Below are 20,894 nucleotides of genomic sequence, written 5' to 3'. Positions count from 1 at the left end.
TAAAATGGGCTTTTAAGCAGTAAGGGCTAAAAAGCCAGCCTTATTTTTAAAAGTTACATAAGAATGATACCAATATTGAATCATATCATTAAAAATTACTACAGATGGTCATGTTTTTCTAGAATGAAACTAGTTACTGACTTCACAGGAAAATTCTCGGCTGGCTCAACAGTTAGCAGAAATTGCTGCCCTTGAAGAGGACCCATATTTGGTTCCCAGAGCCCATATCAGGTGGATCCCAACATCCTTTAACTCCAGCTCCCGGGATCTGACGCTCTCTTCTGGTCTCTTGGATACTCACACTCGGGACACACCCACAGATACACAAATAAATCCATAAAAGCACTAACAAACTGATTTTCCTAAAAGACAGAGAATTTAACTTAGCCCATTGCTGATAATTATGTACCAACTTTGCACACAAAATATTTAGCCTGCCAGCATCTGCCACCGCAGAGACAGATTCTGATCAGAAGGCCCAGTTCCTGCTCATGAATTTTAATGGAATGCATTTGCAGCTGAGCATTGACCAGCATTTCCAAGTGGCGATGAATGTGCAAACAGAGAGAGATCCTAGGAACAGAAGCCAAGTCTTCCAAGTAGCAGGTGCCTGCGTTTTCCAACATCAGGATACTCACTCTCGGTCTATCACGAGGCACGCGACATCATTTTCTTCAGCAATTATATTGGCTGATCTGACATCATCACTGCAGATGAAAGAGAGAAGTCAGCTCTCAACACAGTCAGAAGCTAAAAGTCTGTTTTGTTAGGGAAGCCGCAATTTTATGTGAATTCACATCCACCAGCTAAACCATCCAAAGACCATAGTTTTTGTTGTTTTTTTTAAATAGTGTTGTACTTTATATTCAACCTTTTAAAAGTAGATTTGAAATATGTCCCAGTAAAGGTTATGTACACAAAGAATTCAGGGAAGGTAACCGCGCAGGAAGCACAGAAGAATCACCAACTGCGATGTGGAATCTCGTGTGTGTTCTCTCACAGCTGAAATGGAATAGCTCTCCCACATCAGAGGGGAATTCCTAATGAACAAGGAGGCAGCACAGAAAGCAGCTGACCAGGGAGATGTGAGCATCATACAGTAAATCAGTTGAAATAGAATCCACGTATATGTTTACAGAGCCATGCCAACACATTAACTGATTACTGAAAGGCCTTCATATCACAGGGTATAAAATGGATACTTTTTTCTCAGTAAAATCTCTGAAATTGCTATCTGTGTTACAGTTGATGATGAACCATAGTGTAATTAGTGCTGCTAACTTCCTTCTATGAAATGGAGTGGAGACTCTTACCATGGATATTTTAGATATAATGAGATGCGGTGAACTGAAGGCAGTGAAACTGTCTATGTCAGTGGTGACTGATGAAATATCCGGCATTTCCTCAGTGACCTTGGCTGACATGTCAGTTCTCTCCTTCTACTAGTCATAAATTGGACACTACACAAAGTTGCATACTGATAGCATCCAGTGCTCAGAGACTCCCTAAGAGTAACCCAGGAGTACCAATGAAATGCGGTCATCGCAAGGACAGCTCTGGACAGTTTCAGCAACAGTAGATTCCTTCACATTTCCTTAGTGGGAGGACAGAGAAGACTCAGGTAGCCCATCTCCTAGAGGCCCAAGAAACTCCCTTTCTTTCTAGATGATATCCAAAGACCATCTTATGTAGTTTACCATCTGCCCTCAGTGTTTAGGATTCCTTCTAGGGGTAACAGTGGAATGAACCGTGCCTTAGGGTCTTTCAGTCAGAGGCAGGACAGCTTTAGATCAGTTTAAACACACAGCACCAGCGGTCAAGGTGGAGGTATTAACAGAGGCAGGAATGGGGGAGAGGGAACCAAGCATAGACACAGACAGAATCATGAGCTTGGCTTATGAATTCAGAGCAAGGGAATAATTAAGGTTTTCATCTGGCACGTCCACTTCACGACTGTCACAAAGATCATTCTCTGCACACCCCGTATCCACCACAGTTTCCCGCGTGTGCTTTCAGAATAACTGTATGTTAAGTGCCATGGATTTATTTTTATAAATAAAATTCTGAAAGAACCTTTGAGACTATTTAATGTCAAATTTTTGAAAACATATAAATTATAAGCTAGACTGAGCCATGGTCAGCAACCTTAGAAAAGACAATCATAAAAGGGTGCAAAAATTAAAAATAGGAGAAACCTTTGCACACACATTTCCTTCCCATTCATTTTAGCTTCGTGCTTTCCGATGCTTTGAAGAGTTGGTCGTCTACGTTAAACATAAATTTTCATATTTCCTATAGGAAAAGAACTATACTTGGCTAGCTGCAGCTTGGGTCCTGCAAAACCAAGTAGCATACTAGCTCTCAAGAGCTACTTAATAGCTATACTACGTTATAGAGTCCCAGGAATCATCAAGGTTTCTTTGTTTTGCTTCAAAGAGGGTAGGAAATTATTACTTGAATGTGTAAGTATTAAGAACAAAAATGTTGAAGTCTTAGATAATTATGATAGTGTAAAAAAGAAGATAATTTCATTATCACAGTGAGTTCATTACCAGCTAGGAAATAAGAAAGACTCAGCCTGTCTTTAAATTCCACTTTGAAATTTCTTGCATAATAAATAAAGCCCAATGCATTATGTTTTAGTACTTGGGCATTCTTTGAAATATAAAAGACATATGAATTTTAGATAAGCAGATATGTCTTTGGATAATTTTGGAGCACTTTCTCTTTGCACTGTGATTATGCAGCCTGTCATAGAAATCATCCAGACTAAAGCTTCATAGGTGAAAGTTCAGGAAAAAATAAAAGGGCAGAAATAACTTTTTCTTCAGTAACTCTTTTCTTCAAGCACAAACTTGAAACAAAAGCATTTGCTGATAATATAAAGATCTAAGGATTTCCTATATAACTTCTTATTATTCACTTAAAAACATATAGAACTCAAAAAATGCTTCTTTTTCTGAACTTTATTTTCTATTTTATGAAACTATTTCTATTTAGGAAAATGTATTTCTTAAGATATGGTGGGTTTTTTGTTTGATTGACTGATTGACTGATTGATTGAGGGAGTACAAAGTGTCCCTTGAGCCACTTGTCAGCTTTTTAAAATGTATTTCCACCATTTAGGTCAATAGTAAATTAATTTAGATTTCAAAAGATAGAAGGGTCACATAGAAATTTCAAATGCATTATTTTGAGCTGATGCTAACACTTATAAATTGAGCTCACAAAAATTTCTTTAAAATAAGATTATTTTTGACATGATGCTTTAAAGACACCTAGAATATGAAAAGTTGCTGTGATTTTTTTAAAACATTTTATTACAGTTATTTATTTGCTCTGAGTTTACGTGTGGTATCTATACGTGTGTGTTTGCATGCCATGATACACATGTGGAGGCCAGGTGACAATCTGGGGGAGTCAGTTCTCTCCCTCCACGATGCAGATCCTGGGGATCAAACTCAGGTCATTCGATTTGGTTGCAAGTGCCTCCCCCTACTGAATCTTCACATTTTAATTAAATAGAAAATTTTGAATAGGATAGTATTTCAAACAATAGGAGCATAAAACCTTGCTCTAATTTAATAATTTTCTCATTTTTATATTTGTTGGTAATATTTTAAAGCTAAAAACCAATCTTGTTTTTACTTACAGGAGACCTTCCAATTATTTACTGGGCAAAATTAGTGTTTGGTTAGAGAGTAGTTTTAACATGGAAAGCAGTCCCAGTCCTTTTTCCTGAGTCTTATATAAATCCATGGACTCACCTGATCAGAGCTTTTTCTCCAAAGTACTCCCCTTTCTGCAGGGTTTTGATCAACTGGGGCTGATCGTGGCCTTCTGTGCTCTGTGTGACTTTCACCTAAGCAAAGCGAAACAATTCAGAAGAGAGATGAGAGTAAATGAGAGATCTGACTACACACCCATCAGACAAACTCGGCAAAACCTTGTGAAGGAAGGAAAAGAGGAGGCTGTATCACTGTCACGGCCATCACACCCTTACATTCCTTACACTGTCACGGACACTACACTGTGATCGTCCTTACACTACTGCAGTAGTTACACAAATATTGTTCTTACACTGTTACAGTCCTTACACTGTTACAGTAGTTACACTGTTAGTCCTTACACTGTTACAGTCCTTACACTGTTACAGTCCTTACACTGTTACAGTAGTTACACTGTTACAGTCCTTACAATGTTACAGTAGTTACACTGTTAGTCCTTACACTGTTACAGTCCTTACAATGTTACAGTAGTTACACTGTTAGTCCTTACACTGTTACAGTAGTTACACTGTTAGTCCTTACACTGTTACAGTCCTTACAATGTTACAGTAGTTACACTGTTAGTCCTTACACTGTTACAGTAGTTACACTGTTAGTCCTTACACTGTTACAGTCCTTACAATGTTACAGTAGTTACACTGTTAGTCCTTACACTGTTACAGTAGTTACACTGTTAGTCCTTACACTGTTACAGTCCTTACACTGTTACAGTAGTTACACTGTTACAGTCCTTACACTGTTAGTCCTTACACTGTTACAGTCCTTACAATGTTACAGTAGTTACACTGTTAGTCCTTACACTGTTACAGTAGTTACACTGTTAGTCCTTACACTGTTACAGTCCTTAACTGTTACAGTCCTTACACTGTTACAGTCCTTACACTGTTACAGTAGTTACACTGTTAGTCCTTACACTGTTACAGTAGTTACACTGTTAGTCCTTACACAGTTACAGTCCTTACACTGTTACAGTAGTTACACTGTTAGTCCTTACACTGTTACAGTCCTTACACTGTTTCAGTCCTTACACTGTTACAGTAGTTACACTGTTACAGTCCTTACACTGTTTTAGTCCTTACACTGTTACAGTAGTTACACTGTTACAGTCCTTACACTGTTTCAGTCCTTACACTGTTACAGTAGTTACACTGTTACACTCCTTACACTGTTACAGTCCTTACACTGTTACAGTCCTTACACTGTTACAGTAGTTACACTATTATCATAGTTACACTGTTACAGTCCTTACACTGTTACAGTAGTTACACTGTTAGTCCTTACACTGTTACAGTCCTTACACTGTTACAGTAGTTACACTGTTACAGTCCTTACACTGTTACAGTAGTTACACTGTTACAGTCCTTACACTGTTACAGTAGTTACACTGTTACAGTCCTTACACTGTTACAGTAGTTACACTGTTACAGTCCTTACACTGTTACAGTAGTTACACTGTTAGTCCTTACACTGTTACAGTCCTTACAATGTTACAGTAGTTACACTGTTACAGTCCTTACACTGTTACAGTAGTTACACTGTTAGTCCTTACACTGTTACAGTCCTTACACTGTTTCAGTCCTTACACTGTTACAGTAGTTACACTGTTACAGTCCTTACACTGTTTTAGTCCTTACACTGTTACAGTAGTTACACTGTTACAGTCCTTACACTGTTTCAGTCCTTACACTGTTACAGTAGTTACACTGTTACAGTCCTTACACTGTTTCAGTCCTTACACTGTTACAGTAGTTACACTGTTAGTCCTTACACTGTTACAGTCCTTACACTGTTACAGTCCTTACACTGTTTCAGTCCTTACACTGTTACAGTAGTTACACTGTTACACTCCTTACACTGTTACAGTCCTTACACTGTTACAGTCCTTACACTGTTACAGTAGTTACACTATTATCATAGTTACACTGTTACAGTCCTTACACTGTTACAGTAGTTACACTGTTAGTCCTTACACTGTTACAGTCCTTACACTGTTACAGTAGTTACACTGTTTCAGTCCTTACACTGTTACAGTAGTTACACTGTTAGTCCTTACACTGTTACAGTAGTTACACTGTTAGTCCTTACACTGTTACAGTAGTTACACTATTATCATAGTTACACTGTTACAGTCCTTACACTGTTACAGTAGTTACACTGTTAGTCCTTACACTGTTACAGTCCTTACACTGTTACAGTAGTTACACTGTTACAGTCCTTACACTGTTACAGTAGTTACACTGTTACAGTCCTTACACTGTTACAGTAGTTACACTGTTACAGTCCTTACACTGTTACAGTAGTTACACTGTTACAGTCCTTACACTGTTACAGTAGTTACACTGTTAGTCCTTACACTGTTACAGTCCTTACAATGTTACAGTAGTTACACTGTTACAGTCCTTACACTGTTACAGTAGTTACACTGTTAGTCCTTACACTGTTACAGTCCTTACACTGTTTCAGTCCTTACACTGTTACAGTAGTTACACTGTTACAGTCCTTACACTGTTTTAGTCCTTACACTGTTACAGTAGTTACACTGTTACAGTCCTTACACTGTTTCAGTCCTTACACTGTTACAGTAGTTACACTGTTACAGTCCTTACACTGTTTCAGTCCTTACACTGTTACAGTAGTTACACTGTTAGTCCTTACACTGTTACAGTAGTTACACTGTTACAGTCCTTACACTGTTTCAGTCCTTACACTGTTACAGTAGTTACACTGTTACACTCCTTACACTGTTACAGTCCTTACACTGTTACAGTCCTTACACTGTTACAGTAGTTACACTATTATCATAGTTACACTGTTACAGTCCTTACACTGTTACAGTAGTTACACTGTTAGTCCTTACACTGTTACAGTCCTTACACTGTTACAGTAGTTACACTGTTACAGTCCTTACACTGTTACAGTAGTTACACTGTTAGTCCTTACACTGTTACAGTAGTTACACTGTTAGTCCTTACACTGTTACAGTCCTTACACTGTTACAGTAGTTACACTGTTACAGTCCTTACACTGTTACAGTAGTTACACTGTTACAGTCCTTACACTGTTACAGTAGTTACACTGTTACAGTCCTTACACTGTTACAGTAGTTACACTGTTACAGTCCTTACACTGTTACAGTAGTTACACTGTTACAGTCCTTACACTGTTACAGTAGTTACACTGTTAGTCCTTACACTGTTACAGTAGTTACACTGTTAGTCCTTACACTGTTACAGTCCTTACACTGTTACAGTAGTTACACTGTTACAGTCCTTACACTGTTACAGTAGTTACACTGTTACAGTCCTTACACTATTACAGTCATCACACTATTACAGTAGTTACACTGTTACAGTCCTTACACTATTACAGTCCTTACACTGTTACAGTCCTTACACTGTTACAGTAGTTACACTGTTAGTCCTTACACTGTTACAGTAGTTACACTGTTACAGTAGTTACACTGTTAGTCCTTACACTGTTACAGTAGTTACACTGTTAGTCCTTACACTGTTACAGTCCTTACACTGTTACAGTAGTTACACTGTTACAGTCCTTACACTGTTACAGTAGTTACACTGTTACAGTCCTTACACTGTTACAGTAGTTACACTGTTAGTCCTTACACTGTTACAGTAGTTACACTGTTAGTCCTTACACTGTTATAGTCCTTACACTGTTACAGTAGTTACACTGTTACAGTCCTTACACTGTTACAGTAGTTACACTGTTACAGTCCTTACACTGTTACAGTAGTTACACTGTTAGTCCTTACACTGTTACAGTAGTTACACTGTTAGTCCTTACACTGTTACAGTCCTTACACTGTTACAGTAGTTACACTGTTACAGTCCTTACACTGTTACAGTAGTTACACTGTTACAGTCCTTACACTATTACAGTCATCACACTATTACAGTAGTTACACTGTTACAGTCCTTACACTATTACAGTCCTTACACTGTTACAGTCCTTACACTGTTACAGTAGTTACACTGTTAGTCCTTACACTGTTACAGTAGTTACACTGTTACAGTAGTTACACTGTTAGTCCTTACACTGTTACAGTAGTTACACTGTTAGTCCTTACACTGTTACAGTCCTTACACTGTTACAGTAGTTACACTGTTACAGTCCTTACACTGTTACAGTAGTTACACTGTTACAGTCCTTACACTGTTACAGTAGTTACACTGTTAGTCCTTACACTGTTACAGTCATCACACTATTACAGTAGTTACACTGTTACAGTCCTTACACTATTACAGTCCTTACACTGTTACAGTCATTACACTATTACAGTAGTTACACTGTTACAGTAGTTACACTGTTACAGTCCTTACACTATTACAGTAGTTACACTGTTACAGTCCTTACACTATTACAGTCATCACACTATTACAGTCATCACACTATTACAGTAGTTACACTGTTACAGTCCTTACACTATTACAGTCCTTACACTGTTACAGTCCTTACACTATTACAGTCATCACACTATTACAGTAGTTACACTGTTACAGTCCTTACACTGTTACAGTCCTTACACTATTACAGTCATCACACTATTACAGTAGTTACACTGTTACAGTCCTTACACTATTACAGTCCTTACACTGTTACAGTCCTTACACTGTTACAGTAGTTACACTGTTACAGTCCTTACACTATTACAGTCCTTACACTGTTACAGTCCTTACACTGTTACAGTAGTTACACTGTTACAGTAGTTACACTGTTACAGTAGTTACACTGTTAGTCCTTACACTGTTACAGTCCTTACACTGTTACAGTAGTTACACTGTTACAGTCCTTACACTGTTACAGTAGTTACACTGTTACAGTCCTCACACTGTTACAGTAGTTACACTGTTACAGTCCTTACACTATTACAGTCATCACACTATTACAGTAGTTACACTGTTACAGTCCTTACACTGTTACAGTCCTTACACTATTACAGTCATCACACTATTACAGTAGTTGCACTGTTACAGTCCTTACACTATTACAGTCCTTACACTGTTACAGTCCTTACACTGTTACAGTAGTTACACTGTTACAGTCCTTACACTATTACAGTCCTTACACTGTTACAGTCCTTACACTGTTACAGTAGTTACACTGTTAGTCCTTACACTGTTACAGTAGTTACACTGTTAGTCCTTACACTGTTACAGTCCTTACACTGTTACAGTAGTTACACTGTTACAGTCCTTACACTGTTACAGTAGTTACACTGTTACAGTCCTTACACTGTTACAGTAGTTACACTGTTACAGTCCTTACACTGTTACAGTAGTTACACTGTTACAGTCCTTACACTGTTACAGTAGTTACACTGTTACAGTCCTTACACTGTTACAGTAGTTACACTGTTAGTCCTTACACTGTTACAGTAGTTACACTGTTAGTCCTTACACTGTTACAGTCCTTACACTGTTACAGTAGTTACACTGTTACAGTCCTTACACTGTTACAGTAGTTACACTGTTACAGTCCTTACACTATTACAGTCATCACACTATTACAGTAGTTACACTGTTACAGTCCTTACACTATTACAGTCCTTACACTGTTACAGTCCTTACACTGTTACAGTAGTTACACTGTTAGTCCTTACACTGTTACAGTAGTTACACTGTTACAGTAGTTACACTGTTAGTCCTTACACTGTTACAGTAGTTACACTGTTAGTCCTTACACTGTTACAGTCCTTACACTGTTACAGTAGTTACACTGTTACAGTCCTTACACTGTTACAGTAGTTACACTGTTACAGTCCTTACACTGTTACAGTCCTTACACTATTACAGTCATCACACTATTACAGTAGTTACACTGTTACAGTCCTTACACTATTACAGTCCTTACACTGTTACAGTCCTTACACTGTTACAGTAGTTACACTGTTACAGTCCTTACACTATTACAGTCCTTACACTGTTACAGTCCTTACACTGTTACAGTAGTTACACTGTTAGTCCTTACACTGTTACAGTAGTTACACTGTTAGTCCTTACACTGTTACAGTCCTTACACTGTTACAGTAGTTACACTGTTACAGTCCTTACACTGTTACAGTAGTTACACTGTTACAGTCCTTACACTGTTACAGTAGTTACACTGTTACAGTCCTTACACTGTTACAGTAGTTACACTGTTAGTCCTTACACTGTTACAGTAGTTACACTGTTAGTCCTTACACTGTTACAGTAGTTACACTGTTAGTCCTTACACTGTTACAGTAGTTACACTGTTAGTCCTTACACTGTTACAGTCCTTACACCATGACAGTCCTTACACTGTTATAGTAATCACACTGTTACAGTTCTTACACTACTACTGTCATCCACTCCTGCACTGTGCTCTTGTAATCCACTTTACCTGATCTTTTTACGGCAGGTACAGACAGCCCACTGTAATAGGAGAATATTCCATTCAAATCACCTACCAAAGGTCAATATATATAGATTGGTTTTTAAAGACAGGGTTTCAAATGGTGTGTCCCTGGCTGTCCTGGAACTTGGTATTTAAACCAGAATGACCCCAAACTAGAGATTTGCCTGCCTCATAAGTGCTGAGATTAAACGCATGCGCCACCACATCTGGCTTTAAACGCCATTTTTTAAAATGTAAAACCAGTGATTCTTTTTGAGAGATCCTCAGAATAGATAATCTGAGTCCTGTGGGGAACTTTGTTGCTTCAGAAATTCTATCAGAGTTGATAACTTAATCAATAATAGTGTGAGTATCAGTTTGAAGTTTCTCCATAGGTAGGCTTTATCTTATGAACCTCCAAAACAGTGCAAACTAGTGACTGGGAAAGGGCTCACAACTCAGTGGCCATTTCACAGTGAAGCACAGGCTAGAAGAGCAAGCACAGAAACCTAAACTTACAATATTCCCTATATGAATTACTCTAGTTAAATGTTAATAAGTGTTGTTTCATATTAGCTAGAATTTGTGATTGATATTTATAAATGTCACAATAAATTAGTACTTTAAATTGTAATAACAAATGCAATTTCTTTATTAGCCAGAATTCTTCCAAAGAATGGAACTTTACTTGTTGAGTTCATTCTTCCAAACTGTTGATCATATCTGTTACATAAAAATGATATTCCAGTCCTGTTCTTGACCCATTGGGCTGACTGGCAATCACATACTCATTCCTAAAATGAGCCTCTAGAAATAAACCAGTCTTTATAGACATCACACACAGAGAGGCTTCCACAGAAAACAGAGCAACCTGTGTGCAGTTACCGATAAGCTACTATGTCAGCTGTGCCCTCATCCCCAAACACAGACGGCCTCGTAGAAAACCCCAGAGACCCTATCAGTGATACTTCATTATTCTTTCAGTCAGGGGGCTTCTTCCAAGGCAACTCAGAACACAGTGACATTGATGGCACACCAATCAGAGCAGAAGTCTTAATAACTTAAGTTTTACTTAGCATTTACCTTTCCTTTTGCCAAAATGAAAAAGGTACTTCCTTCTTCTCCTTCTCTGATGATGTAATCGCCTTTGTCATAGTATTCCTATCGGGATGAGAAGCAAACAGAACATCATCTCAAGTGGAGTTGTGTGACGGAAGAAATAGAACCCTTTGTGTCTTTTTTTTATTTTATTTTTAAATTTATTTATTTATTAAGGATTTCTGCCTCCTCCCCGCAACCGCCTCCCATTTCCCTCCCCCTCCCCCGATCAAGTCCCCCTCCCTCATCTGCTTGAAGAGCAATCAGGGTTCCCTGACCTGTGGGAAGCCCAAGGACCGCCCACCTCTATCCAGGTCTCGTAAGGTGAGCATCCAAACTGCCTAGGCTCCCCCAAAGCCAGTATGTGCAGTAGGATCAAAACCCGCTGCGATTTGGGATCAACCTACCCCTGGATCCAGCAATACCACTCTTGGGAATATACCCAAGAGAGGCCCTATCATACAACAAAAGTATATGCTCAACTATGTTCATGGCAGCATTGTTTGTAATAGCCGGAACCTGGAAACCCTTTGTGTCTTTAAATGAATGGGGATGACAAGTAAGATGTCCTTCCCTGCCATTAATGCTGTGGTAAAAATAAGGAGAGTTGCTTTATTGATCAGAAAGAAGAGTTGTGTTTACTGAGAAACTTCATGTATTCGACATTCAACAGCCAGGGACACGGTGTGATATCATCTCTGGCTGAACTACAATGTCTAGTAACTGTCTGGAGAGGAGGTCAGAGGTTCATGAAGGAATGTAAGATTGCATGATGATTTGAAAATACTCCCAGTGGGTATGAGGAACAGCATCCTCTATTTTCCTCTGTGCAGCAATGATACCTAAAGGAGTCCGTATATACAGAACAGGTAGTTCATTAGTTCTAAAGAACCCTCAACACGAAAGGTCCCAGAGACATCAGAACCTACATGTGCAATGCTGGATTTACTGTTGACTTATCCTCATGAAAGTGAAAATGATCGTTTATTTCTTTCTTGGATTAATTTTTCTGTTTTTCATACACAGTTGTATAATTTGAGAATTCTTGAGCAGAAGTATTGTATCCATTCAACAGAGCAAAGGAGCAAGCTGGTATCCTTAGCACATCCAGACAGATACTACCCTGTATGGCCTTAATATGTTGTCTTAAGTCAGAGAACTAAAATGGATTTCTTATTTATATTAACAAAGTGGCTCTGTTTAATTTTTTTAAAAGGCAAAACTGACAACATAATTTCACTTATTTGTTTCCTTTAGACTAGAAAATAAATTCTAAACTTAACTACTTTAATGTGTTTGCCTTTCAATAACTTTCTGATCATTTAGGAAAAATGATCAAAGTGTAATAGAATAAATATTTATAGACTGACTATTACTCCTCATATCAATGAACACAGCTTCTATTTTCCTAGCATTTTATATCTTAATAAGACATTTCAACATTTCTTAGAAAAACACATGAAACCAGAAGAACCAGATTCAAAGCCCTGCTCTACATGGAATTTCTTTTAAAAAACAAAATACATCAGCTAAGAACATTCCCTTTAAAGTTAGAGAAATTCACTAGTTTTCTGTAGATGCTAAAACAATCAGGCATGAACCTAGAGACCTTAAGCAACAACCTTTGATTAGCATCCTGCCTCTGGGGACCAGACAGCCCAAGGACAGAGTTGAGCAGCTAGGTTTTCTTTACTGTGACCCTTAAGGATGACCACAACCCTAGAACCCAAGGTGTCTTTGTTCTGGACCACCAGTCTCTTGAGTTAAGCTGCTGATAGCCCACGCCTGAGGAACTCATCTTTACGTCTCTTGTCCCAACTCCAGCCTCAGTTCTCAACACCCACATGGAGCAGACATGACATGAGAAGTTTCTGAGGGGCCAACAGACTGCTCTTCAACCATGACAAAACCCTTATATGTGCAGAGGTGTGGCTTTGATTCCTGCTAACCAGCTAAGTTGAAAGGGGACAAGCTTGAAAGGGGACATTGAGAAGGGTCTTATTATGTCTTAACAGGCGGCTTCCCCAGTAGAACCAACCCAGGAATGATTCTTTGTCACCCCAAACCTCGGAAGGAAGGCAAATAATACCTCCTGGTGCATGGACAGTAACTCATAGATGAGGAAAGGCTGTGGAAATAGGTCAGACCAAAAATATATAGTGGTGAGTGCTGGCTATGATGCTAGACTGCCCAGTATTTGCCAACTGAGGAATGCAGGCAGTCAGGCCAGGGCAGACACCGCAACCAAAAAGAGAAGTGCAAACAGTGACTGTCCTGTGGTTACATCGCTGGGTCCCTTAGAAGACCGAGAAGTCATGGACTCTATCCTGTAGGGAGATGATTCGCTTTACGTGGATACTTGATATACCCATAAAGGTACACACGCACATAGATAGATACTTAAAATCATGCCTACACTTCTACTTTGAGTTTGCAAAACTGTTTTATTAAATTGGTTTCCATGGCCCGAAAGGAATTTTTAAAGGAACATGTCTAGAAGTCTGAAGACGGATACAGACTATGTGAAAAAGATAAAAATAAAGAAATCAATTTCAGAACAGAATGAGACAAGAGCAGAAAAAAAAGCAATGTTAATGGACACCCACCCCTACAGATAGAATTTCTCACTCTTATGAAGACACCCTTTGTGCTGATGAAGCAAAAGGCCATAAATTGAGTTCTTACGCAGGAAACCTAAGAACGGGGAGGCAACTACAGAGTGACAGAGTAAAAGCAAAAATAATCCCAGACTTCCTCAATCTAGAACTTGTGCTACAAATTTTCACTGTTCAATGTATTGAACTGACAGATACGACCCGCATACATGCACACTCATCCATAGAAGCACACATGTGTCATTCATTCTGTGACTATGAATCCAAGTTCATTGTCCAAAGGCCTGCTCATAGAGCTGGGGAGATGGTTCAGTCAGTAAGGTGACTGTCTTACAGGCAGGAGTCCCTGAGTTTGATCCCCATCATCCATATTTTTGAAAGCTGGATATGGGAGCACTTGGTTGAAATTCCAGCATGAGGGAGGTAAGGACAAAGGATTGCTAGGGATCACTGGCCAGCCATATTAGTAAGATCTGACCAATGTGAGACCCTGTTAAAAAGAAAAGGTGGGTGGTGTCTGAGGAATGATACCCACAACTGTCCTCTGATCCCTTCACACATCACATGCATACATACATGTGTATATACCCACACACTCATCTGAACTACACACAGCATGCACAGGGAGACTAGATTTTGAAAAACATGATTTAAAGTGGTAATCTCTGGAATGAAGAGGTAGTCCGTGGCCCGCTCTACAAAACATGCTTTCAATCCCTTTTCACCCCCTGCCCTGCTGCTTCTTAAACTGTAGTGAGCTTAAGAATCCCATTCGTGAAATCTTGAAACAGTGGAACTGAGATTCTCTACCAGCTTCTGATTTGGTGAGTATGGTGGGTACCTGGGAATCTGCCTTTCTATTGGCACCCCCATCAGAAGAAGGATACAGACATTCACATTGCTGTGCCTCTCTCACCCCTGCCATGGCTGGAGCTCTGTGGAAGGTGCAAAGGTGGACATCAGAGTACAGAACTGAGAGCCAGCGGGTCAGGTTCCAGAGCTCTGCCCCAATAGGCAACTTCCTGCTTAATCTCTGTGTTTGTAACTCAGAACACAAAGGACACGAGCCACATTAGAATGTTCAGTATCATCCATTGTGGCCGCTACTCCAAACCTGCACTGCCTCACGGCTGTCATTAGCTACACCCTAAAGCACAGCAATGACTGGGTGCCATTATCCCCGCCCATGTTCAGCTCAGCACATGAGCAGGGGCTTCCAGAAGATGGCAGACTTCAAACTGAAGGCTCTGGGAGACCTGAGTTCAAGAAAACTGATGGAAAACTCTACTCCCAGAGTCAAATACTTGGTGTTGGAATGCGGCAGCCTGAGTCTTAAATACATAGAATCTGAATGAAAAAGGAGGACCTGACTGGCCAAGGTATGGTTGAGGAAAAGAGTTTTGTTGTAGACGTGAGGGAGAGTACAGCCAGAGGCATCTGGAAGAGTCCAGAGCAGGGTGAGAAAGAAGTACACTAAACATGACCAGCAGACTGAACAGGCCTAAGAGTGGGTGGGGGCAGGGGAGAAGAGAGAGGAGCACAAGAGGGGACCAGGGAGCCAAGAGTGGAGGCGAAAGAGCAAGAGAAAAGAAAGAGAATAAGGACCAAGAAGGCCAGTTGCTGAAATGGCAGGGTTATATAGGAAAGGAAAGCTGGGGGCAGGGAGACCCAACCTCTTCGCTACAAAGTTTTGGTGTAGAGAGCTGGGTGGGAAAAGCAGAGAGGAGCTGGGTACTGAGCAGGCCTGGTGGCCAGAGCGCTTTGGCATAGCAATAGGCCGCAGAGTTAGCCATTTGTGCTGAGTGTCTTTGGAACCTCACAGGATCCACTGCTTGGTGTTCATGCACTTGTGCTTGAGTGCGTGCGTGCGTGCGTGCGTGCGTGCGTACGTGCATGCGTGTGTGTGTGTCTGTGTGTGTGTGTGCATGCGTGCGTGTGTGTGTGTGTGTGTGTGTGTGTGGTGGGGGGTGATGAACTGGAGGACAGAGAAACAAGGACTCTCAACCCTTCTTTGCCTTTTTCTCCCTATACATAAAGGAAAAAGGGGGAAAGGCTGTGGTGGCATTTCATTTGAACTTTATTAAATAAAGCCTACCTGAAAACCAGAAAAGCAAAGCAGACAGCCACTGGCTCTAACCTCGACCTAAGTCCGAGGTGGCTATCCTGCCTTCGGGATTCTCAGGGGGGACTAAGACTAAGAGCTGTCTCCTTCTATTTCATATTCCTCTTTAGTTCTGGGGTTAAGGGTGTGCATGGCTTCTGTCTGGTTTCTACGGCAAGCTGGTGTGGCTACTGGGATTAAAGGTGTGTGTCATTGCTGCCTGGTCTGTAAGGCTGGCCAGTGTGGCTGTTTTACTTTTCTGATCCGCAGGCAACCTTTATTAATTAAAATACAAATGAAATGCCATTCCAAAAGGCTTCTCTACCAAGCAGCAGTTCAGATACCTTTTGTTTTCTGGAAGACTGTGGGTCTCAGGACATGGGCTCTAAGAACTCAGTAGGTGCTCGGTCATACCTGCCCACACCGGGGTGGGGCCGACTGTGGTGAGGACCCCGTAGATGGGTCAGGAGTCAAGTTTTGCTGGGAAATTGTGTGTTTTTCTTAGAACTAAACAGATCCCGTTACTCCTTTGCTAATCAGTTCCACATCCGAGAATTTTCACACATCACAGAGACACGCTTGTTTGCCAGGTAGAATAAAGAAGCCTTTATAAATGGCACCACAGTCTGCAGATGCTGAGATGCAATCAGGCTTTGCTGGGTGTTTTTAAAAGACGAAGCTTACAAACTTGAATTGGCTGCTAATTAATACTCAAATTAATAATTTGAGAAATTCATGTGCATATTCTGTAGCTGTTGCCTATGGTCACTATCAATATGTCTAACTGACAATTTATTTTTAATGACATCAAGTTCACATATTTGCTGTCGGCATGGGATTCCCGTCTGGTGACTCTCCTCTATTAGTAATATTAAAAACAGATTTCTTTGGTTAACAACAACAAAATAAATATGTATATATAGGGCTTCTCTGGCCTGAAAAGAAAACATCCTGAGAAATTAGGATGAATTATTAATTTGCAACATCTGTGACTGGTTTATGTTACACTGGGAAAATCCCAAAAGGATACAGACAACAGAGGCTCGTTGAAGCTGATGTCACATCCAAAGCCCCAGGGGACAGGAGGCAGGGCATGATGTCCCCATAGCCTGTCCTTGATAAGCTATCAAATGCTTCATGACTTATGTTTAAACATACTGACATCATTTAGGTTTAGGGTGAAATGGTCACTGCTTCCTTCTCAGCACATAGGAGTTTACATTGCTATGAGTTTACAGGGGCATGAATCTCTCAACAATCAGAGTAGGTGGGCCCCTGTCAATCATAACAACTGAGAGCAGCTCTGCACAGGTGTCACCTCCAGCTACGATACTGCCACCAATCCCTACCTCCTCTTAACCTCAGAAAAGTCATTTTGGTTTCAATGAAATGGGCCCCCAAGAAAGGGAGAGAGGCTACTTGCTCTGAATTAGAATCTCTGAAATCTGAAGAGGTTTTTCCTAAACTGAGTATCATCAAAACCCATGGTACATTATAAAAGCATTATTCACAATAAGGCTTGACAACACGGCGTAAAAGCAGCCATCTGGGGATGCCAGGAATAAGCTTTGGAACACGCTCCAATCTGCTGTGTGCCTCTAGACGTTGAAAGAGGTAAAGCGCTCGATTGCAATCTCTTCCCATGTGCTTCCATGGCCCAGAATGAGTACAGCATGCTGCATGGTCTGGCTCCAGACGCCTCCCCCACAGCCCCAGCATGCCCTTTCTGTACCCTGTTTTCTAATTATGCCTCGCTGATTCCTTTATATTGTGAAAACTCTGCGGGGATTGTGATGTTAATTGGAGAAAATCAAAGGCCTCTTGAGTAAGGCAGATTAGTTGTATAAAATGTACTAAAAAGATTAAAATATGTAAATCAAATTTCATCTTACCCATGCAAATCCAATTTCTTTTCGCAAGTTCCAAAGCTATCTAACCCTTGCTGGTCCCTTAATTCAGGGTGAGTGGGCCAAAGAGTTCTCACAAATAAAACCTGCACCTGGCCTCTGTAGGTTAGTGTTCTACCATCTTTTCCTCTTTATTTATTTATAGTACTAATAACATGATTAGATTGTGAAATCTTCTAATGATATTTAGTTGAAAATTTCTTACCACTTCCAAGCAGTCAATGATCTTGGTTAGTTTATCTTCAGGTAAGTTCTTCAGCAAGGAAACACTTCGAAGTTAAAAAGAAACCTTAAATTAATTACCTGTTTTTAATTAGGAAAAGTTTTGAGATAAAGTCTCATTATGTAGTCCAGGTTACCCCTGAACTCATGATTCTCCTGACTCAGCCCACTAATCCCTGGGATTACAGGCAGGCAACACCACACCCAACCTTTAATTAATTTTGTCTTAAAAAACAAACATTGCATACAGTCACTATAGTTTTACATTCACTTACTATTATAATGTGGAGCACTTCAGATTTTCCAAAATAAGAATTTAAATAACTGAGAACCCATAAATAACAGAATTTCTTGACAATTGGAAATCATTCATATGCACTATACTATTCCAAGCATTTGCCATATGTGCAAAAACGAAGGTACCAAGATCCTACAATGGCCATAATCCTATCCCGTCAGTTCTAGGGGGAAACACATAAACATTGTGGTTGGTTTTCTAAGTGACTAACATCTGGAGAAATGTTTTTCTCTGCTTCTCAATGTCTCTTAGAGCCTGGGTTAGTTGCTCTATTCAAAATGAAGGATCAGATTTTCATCTAAATCCTTGTAATTTAAGTAAACACTGAACCTATGGGGACATGGAAATTATCGGTGACAAGTTCTTTGATTATTAATCTTACTGTACTGTCTTTTTAAAAATCAGTGTTTCCAGAGGTAGGTAACAGGGACATGTAAGTGCATACACCTGCACACACACACACACACATACACACACACACACACACATGCACACACATGCACACACAAATAAATAAACAAAATGCCATAATAATAACTAAAATTATTTTTTTAAAAAATTAGTCTTTTGCTGGACTCTCTCAGACCATAAGTGCTTTTCAAAGCCTGGTGAGCAAACTCGGATGAATTTTTAGATCTTTTATGCTATGGCTTGCTCCTTCGATACAGAAATAAAAGGAATAGAAAGAAAATAACTCCATGCATAAGCAAATGTAATTTTTGGTATCTGCTGCCATTTGCTGCAAGGAAAATCTTTTGCTGCTTGCTTCAATTATATAGAAACTGCTTCAATTGGGGAAACTTAGGAAAATCATGACACTGGCAAATATTGACCTATCTGCTTCTGTCACATGGTTACTCTCACCTTCTGAGGAAATTTCTGTACTCCTCATCCCTGGCTTGGGCTGTTCTCCTCATAATGTTCTGGAATACCTCTCTGTCGAGCGCCCACGTTTTAACATTGGTAATAGCTTTAGAAAATTTGAGAAGATAATACAACAGTGTTTAGCATCAGAAAAAGAAAATCCTCCAAAATGTTAGCCAGTGACTATATATTCATTGGGAATGTACTATTTAAACATGCAAATGAGAGGAAATAATGAAAGAGTGGGTAATTTTACATCACTTCAGTTTTGAAATCTGCCAAGATTTGGAAGAGGGTACCAGGATTGATTTGGGTAGGATGATATTCAAATAGTTTGCAATTTCCAGTTACACACCACATCCATCGGATGTGTTCTTGAGTCATGCTGGCCAGCCTGAAGCCAAGCCAGATACTAAAGAGTTCATAAGCAGGTACCTGGAAGTTAAAAGCCTTGTACGCACAAAGATGTGAATGCGTGTCTTTTGACAATGCTTAGACACAGCTGCCTAAGAGCTAATTCCCACCCTGGAGAAAGTTCTTCTTAACCTGAATTATTCGTATCAAAGATCACATATGAATCTTTTTAATGCAATTATGTTTTTATAAATAAGAGGATATAGGGCAGAATGCCACCAGCTTGGCTAGGAGACAACCTCTTAGATACAGTGGTGATCCCACAGCTTCTCTCTTCTTACCTTTCACAGAGGCAGTACGGGTACAGTTGTACAAAATTGCCAGTTCCCCAAAAGTGGTCCACATTGGGATGGACGATAGCAACTTCTCTCCTTGGAACACCTCTAGTCTACCCTCTGTCAAGTAGCATTTAAGAAAAACAGAAATCATCACAACCTATCTGGGTTCCATAGAGAAAAAAAATAACCAGAAATCATACAAAACATTCAGTTAAGCTACTTAGGAAGCTGAATATATCAGAGTGGGTGAAAGATCCAGCCTGGTTCCAGACCTGCCATTACTCACACCGAGCAGCTTTTCATCATGGAAGGTGGGGAGAATCACATACATTTCATGTAATCATGAGAATTAAGTGTTAATACAGGTAAGGAACTTAAAACAATAGATAGCACAGGTTAAATGTTATGTAAATATTCATTCTGCCCAATGAAAAATGTAACTATTTCTCCCTTACCAGGAGACCAACAATCAGTGTTTCTTAAAATCCCTGCACAGCTGTTTCAGTGAGGAAAGGAAAACTTATCAGAGCCATGACGCCCTGGCTGCCAGGTCAAGTTACCTAGTGCTACAACTGGCTTGCACCAGTTGTTGACTGTATAACCCTGGAAAGTTATCCCAAGGTCCTCTGCTGCTGAACCTCCCATTTGGGTCCATATCTAGACCTACACAAAGCTGCGGCAGAGAAAACAGAGCACTGAGCACACTTCCTACTGTTGCTTTGCCCTGAAACTCTCTTTTCTTTCATCTTTAAACGAAGCTTTGTCTTAAAAAAAAAGCCATAAGCAAAAATATCTAAATTTTTGAAGGAAGAAAAATTGGGGAAGCAATGTCAACCTTTCGTTCTCCTATTCCCAAATAGCTTAGATCACTATGTCATCCACTCAATTCAACAAACCTGATATAAGAGCTGATATTGTTTCAGGAACCATT

General features: G+C 39.8%; 1 protein-coding gene across 1 annotated transcript in view; it reads right to left on the bottom strand.

Annotated features, from left to right (window-relative positions):
* Positions 1-20,894, bottom strand: part of Prkg2 (protein kinase cGMP-dependent 2) — a 103,429-nt gene that overhangs the window by 46,172 nt on the left and 36,363 nt on the right. Inside the window, exons 4-9 of the mRNA XM_075943101.1 lie at positions 19,967-20,080; positions 19,272-19,377; positions 18,093-18,156; positions 11,250-11,327; positions 3,768-3,862; positions 639-707 (exon numbers count right to left, since the gene is read on the bottom strand). Coding sequence (XP_075799216.1) covers positions 639-707; positions 3,768-3,862; positions 11,250-11,327; positions 18,093-18,156; positions 19,272-19,377; positions 19,967-20,080 — 526 coding nt within the window. The remainder of the gene's footprint in view (positions 1-638; positions 708-3,767; positions 3,863-11,249; positions 11,328-18,092; positions 18,157-19,271; positions 19,378-19,966; positions 20,081-20,894) is intronic.

The sequence above is a fragment of the Microtus pennsylvanicus genome, chromosome 12, assembly GCF_037038515.1.
Source record: "Microtus pennsylvanicus isolate mMicPen1 chromosome 12, mMicPen1.hap1, whole genome shotgun sequence".
NCBI lineage: Eukaryota > Metazoa > Chordata > Mammalia > Rodentia > Cricetidae > Microtus > Microtus pennsylvanicus.
This window is presented reverse-complemented; position numbering and strand designations above follow the sequence as displayed.